The sequence below is a fragment of the Dromaius novaehollandiae genome, chromosome Z (assembly GCF_036370855.1).
Source record: "Dromaius novaehollandiae isolate bDroNov1 chromosome Z, bDroNov1.hap1, whole genome shotgun sequence".
NCBI lineage: Eukaryota > Metazoa > Chordata > Aves > Casuariiformes > Dromaiidae > Dromaius > Dromaius novaehollandiae.
This window is the reverse complement of record NC_088132.1, coordinates 56,493,376-56,511,978: the sequence shown is the minus strand read 5'-3', so window position 1 is coordinate 56,511,978 and position 18,603 is coordinate 56,493,376. Positions and strand designations below refer to the sequence as shown.

At 37.3% G+C, this 18,603-nt stretch overlaps 1 protein-coding gene across 3 annotated transcripts in view; it reads right to left on the bottom strand.

The window, feature by feature from the left end:
- LOC112988720 (F-BAR domain only protein 2) overlaps window positions 1-18,291 on the bottom strand; it is an 86,551-nt gene extending 68,260 nt beyond the window's left edge. For 2 of the 3 annotated variants that reach the window (XM_064501920.1, XM_064501922.1), the window contains exons 1-5: window positions 18,068-18,291; window positions 6,942-7,033; window positions 5,051-5,125; window positions 3,545-3,686; window positions 3,310-3,462 (exon numbers count right to left, since the gene is read on the bottom strand). In XM_064501920.1, the coding sequence (XP_064357990.1) occupies window positions 3,310-3,462; window positions 3,545-3,686; window positions 5,051-5,125; window positions 6,942-7,033; window positions 18,068-18,100 (495 nt within the window). In that variant the 5' untranslated portion in view covers window positions 18,101-18,291. Of the gene's footprint in view, window positions 1-3,309; window positions 3,463-3,544; window positions 3,687-5,050; window positions 5,126-6,941; window positions 7,034-7,625; window positions 7,700-18,067 lie in introns of those variants that run through there. The other variant, XM_064501923.1, reaches the window with a different exon arrangement.
- Window positions 18,292-18,603: the final 312 nt, after the last annotated feature.

Below are 18,603 nucleotides of genomic sequence, written 5' to 3'. Positions count from 1 at the left end.
AACCATATAACCATTTTAAAAGATAACAAAGTTATGCATAATAAGTAGTTATCCCATTTGAATCCCTACTGCTTTTCAGCAATGACTAATTTATAAAGTACTTCTTTTGATATCAACATTTTAAAATTTGCAGCACTGAAGTTAACCAATTAGCTCTTTTGTCAAAGATGCAGAAAAAACAGGAAGAAAGCAGGGCTGCAATACAGTGCAAACAGAACACTAGTACAATTTGAAAAGAGTCAACAGTAAAAAAAGGGGCACAGTTTTTTTTCTTTCGAAGGGAAAGAAGAAAAATAAGGAAAAAGACATTCAAGGAAAAAGCACAGGGCTTACATCAATGGAAACTAAGAGAAGATATTTAAACAAAAGGTTATGAAGAACACACTGATGGGCAGATTTTTGCAGCTCAGACTTGTTTACAATGGTCCTTCTTGGCTTTATAATTTATTAATCTGTTTCATTATTCGTTGCCATTAAACCAAAATTATCTTTTTGTGGGCTTAACATTCTTAAAAGACAAAAAGAAATACCAGGAGAATTCCAAAATTATATCAAAAGCAAAACTGAATTAAGTGATTATTTTTAGTAAAGAAAATTATTTTCAAAGTTTATAGCATGATACACAGGACATGAAGTTTTTGGAATCTTTGATAATATTGCTATCTCATCTTCAAGTTAAAAATCAATTAAAATATATCTTATTTCTCTTGAACATCAGCTTTTTATGGCTTCTTTGCTCAACATGCCTAGTTTATCTCCTTCAAATTTCCCATCAGTTAAAATTGAAAAATATTTCTGAATTGTTAAAGATATCACTAAAGATAGTTGTACAGTATATATTTTCTATTTGTTCTATTTCTAAATAGCTCTCCTCCCTTCTTTCAAATGAATACCATCAGTCCCATAGTAAAAATGGCAATTACTTCTCATTTGCAATGAGTAAATTATTACTTGGAAAGCTGAACACTATGACTTTCAAAGAAATGAAAATAAAGATGCCCTCTGGAAAGAGGTAGTTTTATTTTGGGTTTTAAAGAGAAAAATAACTGAAAATCATGAATAATAGTACAGTGTTAACACACATTCAGGTAGGAAAACAGCAACCAGGATTTCAAAGGAAGAAAAATCGAAGCTGCAGTTCCACAAGCATTTTTCCAGTTACAGAGACAGCTTAAGCAGACCTTGCTCACATAGTCCTCTAAATCCAGCACAACAGCAGCAACTTGGAAATACTACACTATATAAAGAATGTGTATATGGATCTTTCAGGCATTAAGGATGGCATGACAGGATGTATCAAACATCAATTACTTCCCCTCAACTTTACTTCATTATTCTCCCCCACACAGGGGAATTCCCAGGAAGAAAACAGCCCTATCTTGTTTCCCAAATACCACTTACTATACCAAAAGTACAAAATGCTTTATAAATGCTTAGTTTCAAAAAAAGTGAAGGCTGATTTGCAGTAGGATGATTCCAAATTTAATCATCGAAAAGAAAGGAAATGCAAAGTTACAAGACTTATTTTAAAATCAGATTTTTTGTGAAGCATTAAGTAACTGAAACCATGTATGCAGGGGATTTTGACACAAAACTGAAACAACCTCTGCCTCTTGTAACCATGTCTAACTACGAGCAGAATCATCAGTGTATGTGTTGAAGAGCATTTATGGAAAGCGACTATTCAGCAAGATAGACAAAATGGTCAAACATGAACGCTACATGATTAACCAATAATCTCTTCTGAAAACAGGATGTGTGTATTCTCACATGTAGCAATTGCTAGAACTCTATTTAGCAGACTTACATTAACTGAAAGCATGAGGATCAGTCAACACTTTTTTGGCAAGTCATTATAAATAGAGAAGTTGACATGCCAGGGAACAACAGGAAATTATTACACAAGTTAACATCAGCTTTCAGCTGCAGTTAGTTTAATGAAATGACATATCTCACTATAAGATTCCTCCTCAGATTCTTCAGTAAAGTACTCCAAATATTTGACCTTACAATAAGCTCTTAGCAGGCATTTGCAACTTTATCATGTTATTCCATGATTTGTGATAAAGTAGCTGTCCTGTGATTTTGATAAAAATGTTTTTCATGTTCTGCTAAAAGTAACAAACCTATTCTCTGCCAAAGAAAAATATTAATAAATACAATCTTTGCTACCAGCTTTCTGAAATGACAAGCGTGAATTTGAATAAAGACGTAACGGGAAAGAATGGGTTGGCCACAGCCAACACCCTCCATTAGAAACATTATTTTTGAAGCATTAGCTGAGCATTCAACTATGGCCTAATTGTTCTGACAAAAAAAGTGTTGAGGGAATATGCACAAAATAGTAGATAAAAGCCTTCACGTATGCCATCCTATGGTGCTTCCTCTTTCTTCCTTCAGTAGGTAGACAGTCTAGACTGAACATTTTTTGTTTTGTGCTGGACAAGGAATTACAATATTGTATCTTAAAAGCCTTCCGTAAATTCAACCTCTCCTACTGAAAAGTTTTAATCTTTTTACAAGAATTCTGAATAGTCTACCAGGAAATAACCTGTCATCCTACACATTTCTGATTCATTCCTAGAACCCAGCACTGACTGTCAGTTGAGACAGAAGGTAGGAAAAAAGCTAGGTTTAAATTAAAGACAAAACAATTAGAACAAGCTTTTGATATGAGTGAAAAGATGATAACTGACTCTCCTATCCACTTATCCAACATGGCAGTAAAAAAGGCACTGAACCGTTCTAACAAAGGCAGAATCCCAGATAGATCAGATAAATCGAACAGAAATAGGCAGAGGTATCAAGTGTTAAAAAGATAAGGCACAGTCAGAGACAGGGAAACATGACCACTTTTCTCTACTACTTGTGTTTCTTGAATGGATCAAACTTGCCCAATGAACCAAGGACAATACTAAATACAACAGCAGGATACTCATCCTTTGGGATTTTGGTGCATGTAATTGGAACCTCTTAAATTAGCACAGAAAGGAACATTAACTTGTTTTTCTTCTCAATGGAACACACTTCAAATACTCCTATAATTAGCTACTTTGTCTCAGCTGAAGGGACAAAACAAAACTTCCTACTCCTTAATTCAAATACAAGGGCATTGAGCGTTTGCATATTTACCTACAGAAAATTTATCCAGAAACGTAATAGATGCTGAAACACTTACACACTATATCTGTAAAAGTCAAACAGAATTATTGCATGATGCAGGTGATTAAAAAAAAACCCCACCTTAAACAAAACAAACCAAAAAAATCAAAAACTCCCTTGTAATCTAAACAAAACAAACAAAACTACCTTATCAACCTCTCTCTGTGTTGCACCTTCCTTTTTCAATCGTTCTTGTTCGACACACTTTGTGTTGTAGTTTTCCTTTGACTTCTGTAAGGCCTGAGTGATACTTTGAATACTTTGCACTGCTTCCAATGTTCCTGAAACTTCTTCTTTAGTCTGTTAAATATCACACATTTGTCAAAAATAAACCATTTTAATGTTAATAAGTGACTGAACATGCATATGAAGAATTAATAACCTTTTTATAAGCTTTGATTTGTTCATCTCCATACTTGTGAACTTCTTTTATTAGCTCTTGTAATCTTCGTACAAGATCCAAGTGACAGCTTGCTAGTTTTTCTGTTGAGGTTTTGAAAACATCCCAAACAGGTGCAAATGTCCTAGAGGAAAAAAATATATATTTAACGCTGATCTGGATTTTCTCCCTTTGATCAGCTACAATTTTTTAATAGTGCTATAGTATCAGCAATACACTTACGGAAGTTCAGCTCTGTTCCTAAAACTGAAACAAACAAAATAGCCCCAAACTGCTATAACTTACATTAAATACGCTCCAACTGTACTTGGAATAGCATCTACTAAGTTTTCAGTGCGTGCTGTTTTTCACTCATTAGTCATGTAGAGTCAATACAAGTGAAACACGGAAGTTCACTCAATCTTCTCTATTTTCAATACACATGAACGGCAAGTGCTATTCCTAAAGATGATGCAAGATCAGCTCAAAAAACAATCTAAAAAGCTTTTAACATGGAAAAATACTTCCATGTATATACTTGAATAGCACAAAAATTGTTTGACTAGTTGATTTTCCAGTGGTTTTAAATCATCACAGCAGTAAGATGCAGAAAAAATATTGGCAAAGATGGTCTCTTTCTAAAAATGATTTACTGATTAACAGAGATTAACCATATGGTAAAGGACAGTGGGGTCAGGTCATGCCTCAAATCCAATCTTCTATACTGAACAGACTACTTCAGCTATCCTACAGATACGCTCCTACCACAGTTTCTTGACCAATGCTGCTGAAAAATCAATACCATGAATAGCCTTTAAAGTACTGATGTTCAAGCTGACATGCAGATAATGAACTTTTGAAGAGAAGCAACAACTGGTATCAAACTATCTGCTGATGAAAGCTCTCCACATTTCCAGCTGGGATTATCACAAATAAAAAAAATAAAATCTTCAGCATCATCTAAGAAGTCTGAGCTGTTGGCATTATCTTTCTAATGAAAAAACATCCATTAATCATTCTATTTTTTAAATTCACACCCTATCTATAATATTTTAATTAAACTATGGAATAGGTCTGTTACTGAAAAGTCTCATTCTTAAGACTTCTGAGGACAGTATTAACACTTGAAAAAATAGAAATAACGGAAATAAATTTACTGCCACATTTGCAGACTGTATGTTCTCTCCTCGCAGGCTTGGGCACACAGAATAGAAAGTCATGTTCTTTATCATGTCTGAAATGAACTCCACTTTAACCACGGAGGAACATAAAGTTCCTCCATGTTTTTTTTAACCAGGAGTAAAGAGCTGTACTGTCCTTTCTTTTCTTTTTCCTTTTTTTTTTTTTTTTTGCTCATAGTTGCATGGTAACTTAAGAACCAATGCTTTTAAAGTGGCAAAGTTATGGTACCCACTGATCCCTCCACATCATCAATAAAACAGTCAGAATCAAACTTGATTCCTAACACTTATGTAATTCATTATTTCACTTTTATACACACTTACTTACCCAAGCTGTGTGTAATTGCTTGCTGATTTGGCTAGTTTTGTCATTGACCTTGAATATGCCTCCTCTATTGTAGCCCTGTCAATGAAAGCAATTAAAAGCATAATCAATGTAGTTTTGAAGACAGATGAATATGCATTCTAAAAGTGCAGAGCATAGGACTTTTACTTTAGTTGAAAACAGCTACATATTAACAACTCCTCAAAAGGTATATGCAAAAGCACATAAGGATGTTAAAAATCTGACTGAAAACACTATGGCAGAATATTGCTTGGAAATATAAATAAATAAAATCCAAGAACTCAAGATTTGCATAAGATGATTCCTCTCTTCCCTATTGTTTTCCCTCTATCTTTAACAGTCCTTAGCAACAATTAGTACAAAGTGACATAATGATCACCTGCCTAACACTGTCTAAATACTACAGATTTAGAGAGCAACAACATCAAATATATTTGTAACAAAAACATTGAAATAAAAAGCTGAACACTTACTGAGCAAGCACATTTGTTCACATCACATAAAATGGGATTTTGTCTTCCCTTTTTGTAGATCTAGGTTGCGGGGGCATTAGTATTGTATTTTTTAATGTATTCTGACGTTTGAGTTTGGAAAACACTATAGTCCAGCATTCTGTTGTTTGTATTTATTTTTAAAGAAGGTTCTCTCTGTACATACATTTCTCTTGGATGACCTTTTCCCTAAAGTTTAATTACACTTTCCTGAATTCAAAACCACATGTTTATTTGTCTTTTGGAGGGTCAAAATCGAAGGGTCACCATAGATTTCCTTATTAGAGCCTGTGTTGGGGCAACTGCCACAGATAACAGACACACACAATGTATCGGACCAGTGACTCCCTGCAAGTCCTTCCTCCACCACAAATGAGATGCATCTTCTTCCCCTCCTTTTACTAAGCTAACGATACATGCTATTTTAACTTTCCATCCTAAATCAATACTCAATATGTAGCGTCAGCTTAGATTTGGGATCATCCTGGGTTTCAGCAAACACTGTAATTGCCTATTCCTGAAATTGCAAAAGCTTGAAGTAATTTTCCTACCTGTAATACCTTTATTTGTGGGCATTAGGGGGAAAAAAAAGGGGGGGAGATTAAGAATTTACTTTTCTCTCAGTTTACCATGCCTACAATCACTTATTGTTCAGGCAGATGTCTTTATTTCTCCTTCACAGTAACACTTCTCAAGCACAAAGAATTTCCTTTCGAAAACAGGAAACAAAGTCGTAGTTGCCACCTGAAACTTTGACAGAGGAGCATGTATCTAAATCTACTAAACTTCCAACATAACAGAACAGTCAGTTTTCGGAGAAGGGGATTAAGCATGTTATTTTAAAATGTTTACCAAAGAAAGTTGTATAATACAATAACTCAATTACACTTCAAATCTCACTTACAAACAATTTATAAAGTTCTTCACCACGTGCAAATAACTTTCTCCCCTCTTAATCTAAAGGCATCATTTTTTAAGATTTTACTGGCAGCTGTTAATACTCTAATTCTATATCTCTGGTCAAAAACATTGAAAGACTGATATAATTTTTACTACTTCAGAAATTATTCTTTTTCTTCCAAACATGAAGAAAAACTGGGACCAATTTAAATAAACAGCGCAACACTTCATCTGACATTTCTAGCTTTCTACTTCTATTATTTAAATCAACCTTCAAATTAGAAGTTGGTCATTAATTGATCGTTACTAGTCACTATTAGCGAATGGAACAAGCCTAGATATTCTTGTAGGACATGAGATACTTTACACTGCTCTTTTTAATATATATATTTTGCATGTTACTGCAACACATAACAATAAACTTTTAAATAGACACCACAAACAGTATGTTAGAGCCAGGATTAACAAAGATAAATACTTACCTTTCTCTAATAAAGTCTGCTAATTCTTTTGTTGACAAATGTCCATGTTTCATGTTGTGATATAGGACGTCAAAGCCATTGTTCCTTTCCCCCTAAAGATTAATTAAACAAAAAGTAGAACCATCAAACACAACATGTTAAAGCAATTACAGAACAAAGTATAAAATGTATGCTTTTTAAAAAGTGATGAAGTTTCATGCTTCATGAACAGAATGGTTATTTCTAATTCCTCAACCTTTCTCCCACCCCCAATAGCTCTGTTAGTCCCTACAATCCTTTACGTAAAAACACTGAAACCAAAATTACCTCACTAGCCATTACTACCCTCTTTGTCAAACCTAACGGCAACTCTTCTGTTACATATTTCTAGACTATATTCAAAACCACTTCTTTTCTGGATTTCTTCAGCTCTTTTATTCTTTTACTCCCTTTCTTATTGAAAACATTTAACATTGCCATCCCCTTCCATTCTCTCATATCTTTCATTATTCCCAATAATGTGAAATTCAAATTTTGGGATCATCTGATATCCCACCTCCCCAATTCTTCACACTTCACAGATCTTCTATTTTTTGTAAAATTGGTAAAACCACTAATCTCTTCCTTTCCACAGGTAACTTTGTTTGTTCTTAAATTGGGTTTTAAAACTTAAAATACTTTCCCAATCAGTAAGGCAAATCTCACCATTAAAACTGCGACACTGTCCTGAACAACGGTTAATAAGCTCGGCCAGCTTATCACTTTGGCACCATGTTGCACTTCCCGCAGAAAGGAGAAAGCAGCAACGGGGATTAAAGGAAGGCAAGTCAAGGCATGGCATAACAGCACTGCTACTACAGGAGAGAGTTTTTCTGTTGATCTTTCCATTTCCCTCCTCCCTTACAAAATCTTCAGATCCATAATGCCACTGCTACAAACAACACAGTGGTACTGCTCTCAGGAAAACTGCGCATATGTTCAGAGTGGAACGGAAGGAAAGATGGGAAGTAGGATCCTGGACTTCTCACAATGGCAGCTCTACATTTCCAGTGAGAGGAGCCTGAGGATATGGTCATACATCCCGCCAATCATTTCTGTCCCTGTTGTTCTGAAACTACTTGTTTAGGCAGCCACAAGGTACACATGATCAGGGAACTTCTACAGCTGAAAAATAAAGCTGGCAAATAAAGTTCAGTGATCCAGATCACTATGAGGACACAAACAGCTGTCTTGCTACAACAGAAGAGGTGGGGGCAGAAAGCTTGGGGCAGGCAGCAATCTGCCAACCTAAGTAAGTGGAAGCAGCTACAGGTGAATGAAAGAACGTGGCAGCAGCCACAGTAGTAGCCCCACTTAGGTCAAACATGAAGAACATTAGGTAATACAGCAATCTTACCATTAAGAAGCTCCCTTAAAGGATACCACATAAACACACAAACAAATTAACAAATAACAGAGGAACGAAGGCAATTGGATTCAGATTGCTATCCAGAATTATTAGCTTTATTTGTTCCAAGCATTAAAAAAAAAACTATAAAATGAATGTTCCTAAGGTTGCAGTAAGTTGTAATCTGAGAAAGTTCATTAAAATGCAGATCAGTTTAGCATAACTGCAATTACAGAAAGGTCTGTGAAAAATACTAGCAGAGCTAAACTGAGTATACTAAAATACAGCAAAGAGATATCTACAGAATATGGATTTTACAAGTTTGACAAAAAAGGATAAGAACACAAACTTATTTTTGTTATGTAGTCTTACTATTTCAAGTACTAGTCTAACTGTAAAAGTTCAATAAGCTGTTTGGAGCAATTAATGATACCAAATACAGTGGTCTACAAACAAGTTTTTAAATACTCTGCACGTGGGGAATACAACAAAGAACTAATAACTAACAAATTATGTTTGAGAAAGCCATATCTATTTTTATTACAAGTAAGATCTCTGCAAAAAGAAAACAACACCCTTTCTGTGATATCTAACTACCTTTCTTCACAGTTTGAGACACATAATAATTTTCATTACTAGTGCAGTAATAGGTGCCTTATTAACTCTCTGTATTTACTCTATACAAACCCTGATGAATGTTACCACATTACTGAAATGCCAGAATGACTCTATAAGACCTCACTGATATTTTCAATTATGATATAAAACTAAATTCTTCTTTAACCACTCTGAAAGTTATTATTGCACCCAAATCTAGAGCTGAACATTTGCCAGTAAGTGTTAAGCATTTCTTCCAGAAAAATTAATAAAATGCTCCTTTATGAACTGTCCTCTCTTTCCCTGGCTTTAATGTGTTTCTTCTACCTAAGCCAATACATTGCACACAATGTGCTGAATGCAGACTGCTTACAAACTTTTAAAGTGACTTTTCATAATGGGGTAGCTTTTAATCTTTTCTATACTGGAGCTCCATAAATTTCCTGCCTGTTTAGAAATACAGGAAGGGTAGCATAGCCATGACCCAGTGTCTGGCTGCAGTCTTCCTGAGGACTGATAATCCATCACAAACCTAACTTTGTATAGCTTTACAAAATGGCACGATGCAGAACAACCAACTCCCATCATCATCTTGTTCCCTAACTGTAAGTGAAATTTACTGCAAAGATACTAATTTTTCCACTTAAGTGAAGTTTTCTAGTCAGCTCTACTCACTGTCGACCTCATGTCAACAGCAGAAAGCACAGCAGAGAAACAGAACAGATATTTTCCAAATTAAAAAAATCCCCTGAAAGCCACATCTTTTATACATTATCAATAGTTATTAATCCAAAAAATTGTGTGAAAGATACATTAAGGTTTAAACAAAGCAGCAAGACTCCCAGAACTGAGAGTCTATGTCGTTTAAATTTGGCACAGCTATAAAACCTGTTTTCACTTAGAATGCCAAGTGTCAGACTATCGTACCAATATCAGGCTCCACCTATAAATACACACATCTAGACTTCAAAACTGCACATTAACCGTTCAATTATTTACAGGTTACTTGATCAAGAGTTCTGATAATTAACCTGATGACAATTCTATAAATTATGCATTTTCCAGTTGTCTCTGGAGATATATACCTAACTACGTCAAATACGGTATGATATCTCACTGCAGAGAACAGACATTTTTTGCATAGGAAAAGTTATGCAGTCCATCCACAACCACTTTATTTAGTAGTTATTTTTATGAAGACTAACTCAAATATTCATATACTGATCAGAATTAAGGTTTTGTATTTAGGATAAAGACAGATATATGCTGTGGCTAAGCAGAAACAAGGTGGCTGAATTTAAGAAAAAAATACATATACTCTGTATGCATACATATGGAAAAAAGCCTGCTCTTTTTTTTGGCTGTTTTTCCTCAGCATCCCCCCAATATGTTGTGCAAAATTCTGTAGATGGAAGCTGTATGTCAAAATAATTTTTCTTCGTTAAGTGTTTTTATCCCCTAATTCCTGATGCCAACAGCAATAGCTGGGGTAACTGACAGTCCAGTACTAGCCTACTTAAAAATAAATAAATGCAGCAGACAGCTGAGGGAACTGAGACCTTCCACTCCCATTCAGAAGCAATTACCATTGACTGCTATGATAGAAAGCCAGAGAAGTCAGATGCAGATTTCTCTAGCAGTTGCCTAGATCTTGGAGAAATGAGAACCCCTTTCATCATGGATAATATCCTATGAGGTTATATGCAATGTATTTCCAGATCAGTTTGAAAGACCATTCTGCGAATATCATTTTGAGGGTAAAATGTCATGTTGAGGATGACACTATCATAACTTTGCAAAAAACAACTGTAAAACTGTGTATGAGAATGTACAATTTAAGCGGTTCCCTCTCCACGTAGTCTCCGTTTAATTACTCAGAATTCTATTAACAGTTTTCTCCTTTTTCCCTAGAACTAACAGAACTCCTTTCCAAAGATGGTGTTGTTGTTGAGGTCTACCATTCAGCAATTCATTTAAATAAGCCTACAATAAGACACTACTGACCACTCTGCGTACAAAATAAATTACAATCACAGAAAGTGAGGGCAGAGAGTCCTTCCATTTCCCTTCACCAAAAACTAACTGCTATGATTTTCTCATGGAAATGAAAGTAACCCGGTCAGCAACTGTCAAGGCAGGATTCAGTATTTCCATGACTTGTGCATAACAGGAAACAGATTACAGGAACTCCCTGTTTTGCTAAACTATTTTTATTAGACTTTAAAAATTTTTAAGAATAAGTTTTGTTTCTACATATAAAGGTAATTCTGAATGTAAAGCCTACATTTGGTATAGTAAACAGAAATTTGGGGGAATCTGTAGCACTATTTATTTCCTGTGTTTCTGATCAAGTTGTGTAAGGACAGGCTCTGTCTACTTTGGACTAAAACCTTTCAACATTAATGTGTATTAGCGCAAAAAGCTAATATTCTCTATATAACACCCTCTTTTTACCTAATGTAAACAAATGTTCCCTAATTACTATGGTTACTCTAAAGTCTCCATGACCGGTCAGATATTTACTGCTTATTTAGTCAGTGGGAGAAGAAAGGACGGCTGCAAACACTGTTTTGATAGCAAAACTTAGCAGGTGAGACATTAAAAGGCACATGTACTTAAAAGCCTTTTGATTTTGGTCAAGCTTTAGAAGACTGACCAGACAAGTTCAGATAAAGATAGTTTTTTCCTAACCAAGTTCAGCAAAGTAAGAAACATTCAACAATAGGCGAATTGCCATCATTTTAACCTATGCTTTACAACCCACGTTAGTAGTGGCTGAGTATGCATGATCATCCTTCACCACTATTCAGCCTTCCAAACATGATCACATCACCACATTACAGTGAAGGAATAGAACAGAATGAGAAAACTATACTTTTTATTATAAATCACTTAAGTCATAGCCTTTAATCCTTTTTTAAAATAGCCTCCCAAGCCCACAAATTATTCTCTAGGAAATGGGAAAGCAAGTACCAGAGCTGCAACATTCCGAAATACTGTTTCAACTTAATTACAAGGATTTTAACCATAAAAAGTTTAGGTCACTATCTAGCTCTCATTTTATGAGCATTTGAAGTAAACTAATCTCTAAAATTTAATTTTCAAATCCTAGGTTTGATGTACCATTATAGCCTTACTGAACAGGAGACTAATAAAAAAAATTGAAGTAGTAAGCAAAACAAAATTAATCTCCTAGGAGGTATGCATATTTTAATGAATTCTTGTTCTTATGGTTTCAGTCATTACTCCATTTATTAAAAACAACAATTCCATAAAGATCAGGAGAACCCCAGCCAGGCTGTCCTAAAATGGCTTTCTACATCTGTGTTGAAAGCACAACTATAAAGTAACCTTTTTATCCAAAATGGAGCCAGATTACCATTCAAATTACCCAAACTGCTCATTCATATTTCCCTATATTCCCCCAGAATGAATACACAGCATCTAATGGTTTGTCAAGCACAAACTAATTCTCAAACTTCTCGCTAGGTTTTAGGTCACACATAGCTATTGGTCGTACTAAAAACTCACTGGGTAATTTTGAAAATCTTTTCAAGGTGATAAAAATTGCTGAACCCAAAATATTAAATGTTGTCACTTGAGTTAAACAAATCAGATTTAGCCCCCGTTATTCATGTTTTCAACCTTACAACTGCATATGGCAAACATGACATATTAGTGAAATATGACCAAAAAAGAGCCCCTCGTGTTTGATGAATGCTAAACATTACATTTACACTAAAGGGAAAAGCCTAGAAGAGAATGAATACAGGCAATAAAGTTACTTGCTTCAAGAACAGAAAAATTCCTATCTTTTGCCTCTTGTTTAGCTCAGTTCCAGAGAAGCTGTCCTACAGCTAGTTTTATACTTAGAAGTACTGTCCACACTACAATGTCAGTTAGGGGTATGAAAAAAACCACACCTCTAATCAACATACTATGCATGCAAGAATCCTAATAAAGATAATCCTTCTAGCATAAAAGTCCTTTCAATAGCAAAACTTGGTCCGTTTCAAGAAAGTTCCAGAGCTGAACCAATGTCAACTAATAACTGCAGACAATCAATCCATTAATGGGGGGAGGGGAGGGCACAACTCCCCTTTCATTAGCAAGGCACAAGATTAAACACTCCACAACAAAATCAGGAGATTCTGAAAGTTAAAACAGCTAAGCAATACTTGGTTGTATTGCAAAACAATGTTTAACAGCAGTGTATTCTACAAAACATAAAATACAAGAGGCATACAGGGTATCTGTGACTAAATGACCTTTCTGTGAAAAAAATGACCAGAAGAATTGCATTCAAACCTAAAAAAGTTCAAATTAGGTATTTTCTGAAACTATATGCAGCTTTTCAACTGTAAGACTTGTTTAATACAGCTTACAAAATACCTTATTTAACTATTAACTTACAAATATTAATGTAACAGAACAATAGACTGCATGTTCCTATCTTGTTTAACCATTAATTTACAAGTGTTAGTGTAACAGAATGATAGATTGGGAGTTCATTCCTATACTTCTAAAATGAAAGTTACAAATATTAATAATAAAAATCCTCTTTACCTACATGCTTTGGAAGACATATACTATTCATTATGATTTACTCATTCGTACTGTTGACTTTTTTTCATTCACTCATAAAGGAGTAAAACTTTAATGAAATAAAGCAATAGAACGTCACCTAACCCCAAGTAAACTTAAAATAAAACTCATTTTAGATGCTCTGATAAATATTGCTGTCATGTTGTTTAAACTATTACTGCTTCCTACTGTTTAAAATGAGTTTATTTAATTTACCATGGACACTGTATATATGAAAATATTCTTCTGATAAATATTACGGTGTTATATTTTTCAAAGTTAGCTATCAGTAGTTAATTTTCAATTACATTGTCTCTGGAAGACCCATAGAAATTGAGAACATATAAAAATATAAAAAAGTAGTTGCCTGATGGCCCAGGCAACACAAATATCTTCTTCAGTTCGAAGTTTTAAGCAAGTCTAAAAAGGGACCCGACAATTTCAATTTCTTTCTTCCAGTTTCAATACGTTAAAGGTAGCTCCAGAGAAGCTCTATGCATATGGAGGAGGACATATATATTTTTTTCTGTAAATGTAGATAATTAAAAATATTTTCAGGACAAAGAGGGAAAGTTTCCAGCCATGTGAAATGCACAAGCACAGAGGGAGGAGACTCAACAAATATTGCACAACAGCTCTCCTGAAATTGAGCATCCAACTAAATGCCAAACAGACAAGTAGCCCTGCATAAACGTATGAATGAAAGTCCAGATGGAAGCATGACAAGTCTCTGTGTCAAGCATATTACATAAGCGCATAAGAGAATGTGGCTTATATTTATTAGAGTAAGTCTCTTCACAAAGTTGTTGGACTGTTAACTCTTGATACGGCCAGTTCTTACATGTTACAAAAGCTCCTGGAAAGAAAGCAATCTTCCTCACAACCATACTCTTAAAAGCTACAAGTGACATTAAGTAATTAAAAAATAAAGGGAACAGGTCAAAGCTAATTTAAACACAAATTTTTAGATCACAAAATTTCCAGAGTTAACACACACAGCATTAGGAAGAGACCAGTTTTCAGCTATACACAGAACTTCTAACAATTTTATCAAATTAATTTAAAAAAATAGGAAATATATATCAGCTTGGAAGTGACTTATTTTGGTTAACCTAATACAGTTTAATAAGTTTTCAATAACAACAGTATCACCTGCACTGTTCAACCAATCAGTTTAAAATCAAATTTACGTCAAAGCTTGTGCAATACTTCCTAAGCAGCGCTGAGAAAGCAGTAAGCCAATGATAATAAATGCTTTTTATTCTACTGTACCAGTATCAGTGTACTCAAAGTGACAAAACCTAATTACATATAATGGAAATAACTTATGAAAGTCTTCCCTTTAAATTACATCATTGCTTTGATATAGCACATACATAGCAGCAAGCACCCAATGTTTTATGACAACATCCTAATTAGGAGTTGGGAATGTTTGGCCATGTGACTTGAATGCCTGAAACTCAGTCATAAGAATCAAAGCCGAAGAATCAAAGCCATTTATAGTCTGTACTATTTGTTCATAATTTTTGATACCACAAAAACTGTATCCTACTGACTTTGAAAAGCGCTGCTCTAGAGCACTGAACTATATCATGTATTTGCAGACCCCTAAATTTTTCAAGTCACAGAAAGGCCTGTGTACTTCAACTTTACATGTCCTGAAAATAGCTTTGTTTATCTTTCAATGACCTCTTAGAAGCAGTTGACGGTTGACAGGTCCAAAACCATCTTAGAGAAAGCACATTTTTCTTACATTCCCTACAAAAATAACTGCAACTACTCAAATACTTTTGAAAGCAACACAGTGTGAAAATCTGCAATGATAAACTGCAAGGCTATTACTACAAAGAAACTAAGATTTGTTTGTTTACGTGAGAGTATTTTTTAGGAAGTTCTTAAAAGAGAACAGTGCGCAAGAAATAGATACACGTTTATGTCTGTATCACTCCGCTCTTCTTAAGAAATCAGACAAGCCCCTCCAGTTTCTGATCTCTTTTCCTACCAATTACAGAGTTATGGAATCAGTAAAGGATCTTCTAAAACAGAATGTCCGGAGCTCAATTTCCAATGCACAATTTCAGGGGAAAATTGATGAAAGCATATACACATATAACTAAATACTAATTATGCTGTGTAGATTCATTTTCACGTCAATACTTCATAGAGCCTAAGTACCCCATTTCATAGATGAGGAAACTGACATAAGAAAGCAGGAGGTTTTGCCCAGCGCTACCTAGAAGGCCAAGGCAAAAGTGAGAAACAGGACGCGATTCTTCTGAAGTTCTATGCAATACCACCTCTCCTTCTATTTATTGATTCCTTTTATTTTATTTTCTAGTCATTACACACATTCAGTGTATTTCCACAGCAAACTTCTAAGTTTTACCTTAATTCTGTCACCGTATTTCAAAGCATAAAAAGGGCTTTTATCCCATATCTTAAAAAGTACTACAATAACAACTCTGAACAATAACCCATTCTGAAAGGCTGACCAAAATGGACAAACCTAATGACTCAAAACGCACAAACCTGTATTTATGTCTGGTTCCCAGGACCTGTAGAAACTCATTGCTTTCAGACATAAAAACCATCATATTTAGACACTACAGTTATTCTTGGAAAATATTTGCCCACGTCAACAAGGAAGCAGCAATCCCCGTTCCTCTTTATTTTACTTCTAAACAAAAGAAAACCCTGTCCATGGTATTGCAGATGTTTCTTTGTTAAATTTTCAAGTTTCAGACCTTGTCTAGTGTCTTTGTCATAAATGCAACGCATGCAAGATGAGTATGCTTGTTTTCTTACTTTAAGGCATTTTTGGAGGTAGATGAACTGTGCTAACAGAAGAAAACCTCCTTCTCTCGGCACTCCTTGCTGAACCCACATTAGGAGTCTTGCCAACCTAGCTGTAAGGCAGAGACTTTGTAGAGCAATAAGGGAGAATGGGAGGGGGGTTTGAGTACATGTCTACTATCTCATATTTGCTGGTAGCATTTATGAAGACGCAGAGAGGGCAACAGAATGTATGGACATGGCCTTTACTGATGGACTACCTTTACTGATCTAACAGTATTACTGACTTACTACGAGCATAAAACATAGCTGACCACACAAACAGCTAAAAGAATATACCAAAGTTTTGTTAAACAACACATTTAAATTGAAAAATGTTTGATTTCACTTGAGATAACTGAATAAAAACTATTACTTTACTTTATTCCTAGTAGAAAATATTAACTTTTAGAATGAAAGTGTGAATTTTTATATTAAAATAATTTATTGTTTTACAACAGATAAAAAAGTCTTCACACTAGTTTAGTAACCCTCTCCAACAGAGAAGCTTCAAATTAAAGATTCGTATGAGATAGCAAATCTAATATTTTGTTTCACTGAATTTTAATATTCTGTCTAAAAGAAGAGTTAAAATAAAAAGTCAAAGCTAAATGTAAAGCTGTCAACAAAGGAAAAAAACAGGGTTGTGCTATGCTTTATTTTTAAGAATAATATATTGTATTTGTGAAATTACTTTCCTCTAAATACTGAGAATGTGCTGTTTATGTAGAAAAAGCAGACAGACCTAAAATATTTTCTCCTCTTCCTATTTCTGTCTTGTCAAATATTCACTTTTACATTTTCCTTGCTACTTGGTAGAGACGCATATTAAAAACTGAACAAACAGTAAAGCAGCAGAACTGTAAATTGCCTAATGATTACAAGAACACTTATTTTAATGTTTCATGCCAGATACATCTGCAATGAATTCAAGTTTTAATTCATGTGAGGCTGAATAAGAATTCAAATTCATATTTTAAGCTTTTCTCCATAGAAACGTATCTACTCATTTGAAAAATGTCTCTCTACCAAGACGGCTGACAAATTACGTTTCTAAGGCAGACTGGAAGGTCTGTTGTTTCTCTAGTCGGCTGTGCTCAGGCTGCACCTTCTGACACGCAGTCGGCAACGCGATTTCGGTACAGAGGGATCGAGTTCTGCGGCGCAGTTTTGCGCGTGCACGCTACAAACGCAGAACAGCACAGTCAGTGCTATTTCCCCCAAACAGCTGCATTGTTTGGGAAGCCTAAGGGAGAGAGGCCGGATTTCAGCCGAAGCCACGTTGAACGAGACCCCCCTAGCAAAGGGTCGCCGGTTCGCAGCCGGCACGTCCCTCGACACCGGCGCCCGGCCAGCCCTCCTACGCTGCCCGCCCGCGGACCCTCGCACAGCGGCGCCGGGCGAGGCGGCGGCACGGCGCGACGGTCCCCGCGCCCCGCCGCAGGCTGCGCCGCTGCCGGCCGAGCGGCCGCTCCGCTGGCGCCCCCGCTGCCCCCCCGAGAGCGGGCAGCTGCGGCGCGCGCAGGCACCGCGCGTCCCCCCGGCCCGCCGCCGCCAGCCGGGCCGCGCCCGGAGAAGGAGGTGGCCGTGGCCGCGGCCGCCGCCGCCGCGCGCCGTCCCCGCAGCAAGGCCCCAGCCCAGTCCCCGGGGGGCCTAAGGGTCGAGGCGGTTTCTGCGGAAAGACCCCGGCTGCCCCGCGCCCCGCTCCGCCCCGTCCCACCGCTGCCCCGTGCCACCCCGTCCCTACCCAGAAGCTCTCCGCGAAGTACGCCATCATCATCCCGCCGCCGCCCCAGCCCCCGGCGAGCGCGGCCCGGCCCCGACCGCCTCAGCCGCCGGAGGAAACAGGCGCCGCCGCGGCGCGCCGCCCTTCCCGTTACAGTGCCGCCGCCCCCTTCCACACGGCTTCGCCGCCCCCGGCCGCCGCGCCAGCGCGCATGCGCCGCGCCGCGGGCGGGCACCGCGGCCGCCGCTCCTGCGCAGGCGCCTAGCCTTCCCCCCGCCCGGGCGGAGGAGCGGCGCGCGCATGCCCGGAGCGCGGAGGGCCGGCGCCACACCTGGCGCGCGGCCGTTGGGCCCCTCACCTGGCCGGGGGCGGGGTCGGTTGCGGGCCCCGCGCCGCAGCCGTTGGTGTCGCGCCGCAGCCGCGCGTACCGGGCGGTGGGGTTCGGCGAACCCCGACGCGGGCACGGGCCCCTCCTCGGCAGCGCCGGGACCACGGCGGTGTGTTAGGGGCAACGGGGAGGGCAGGGAGTAAAGGCAGACATGAATTCAGCTCTGCCT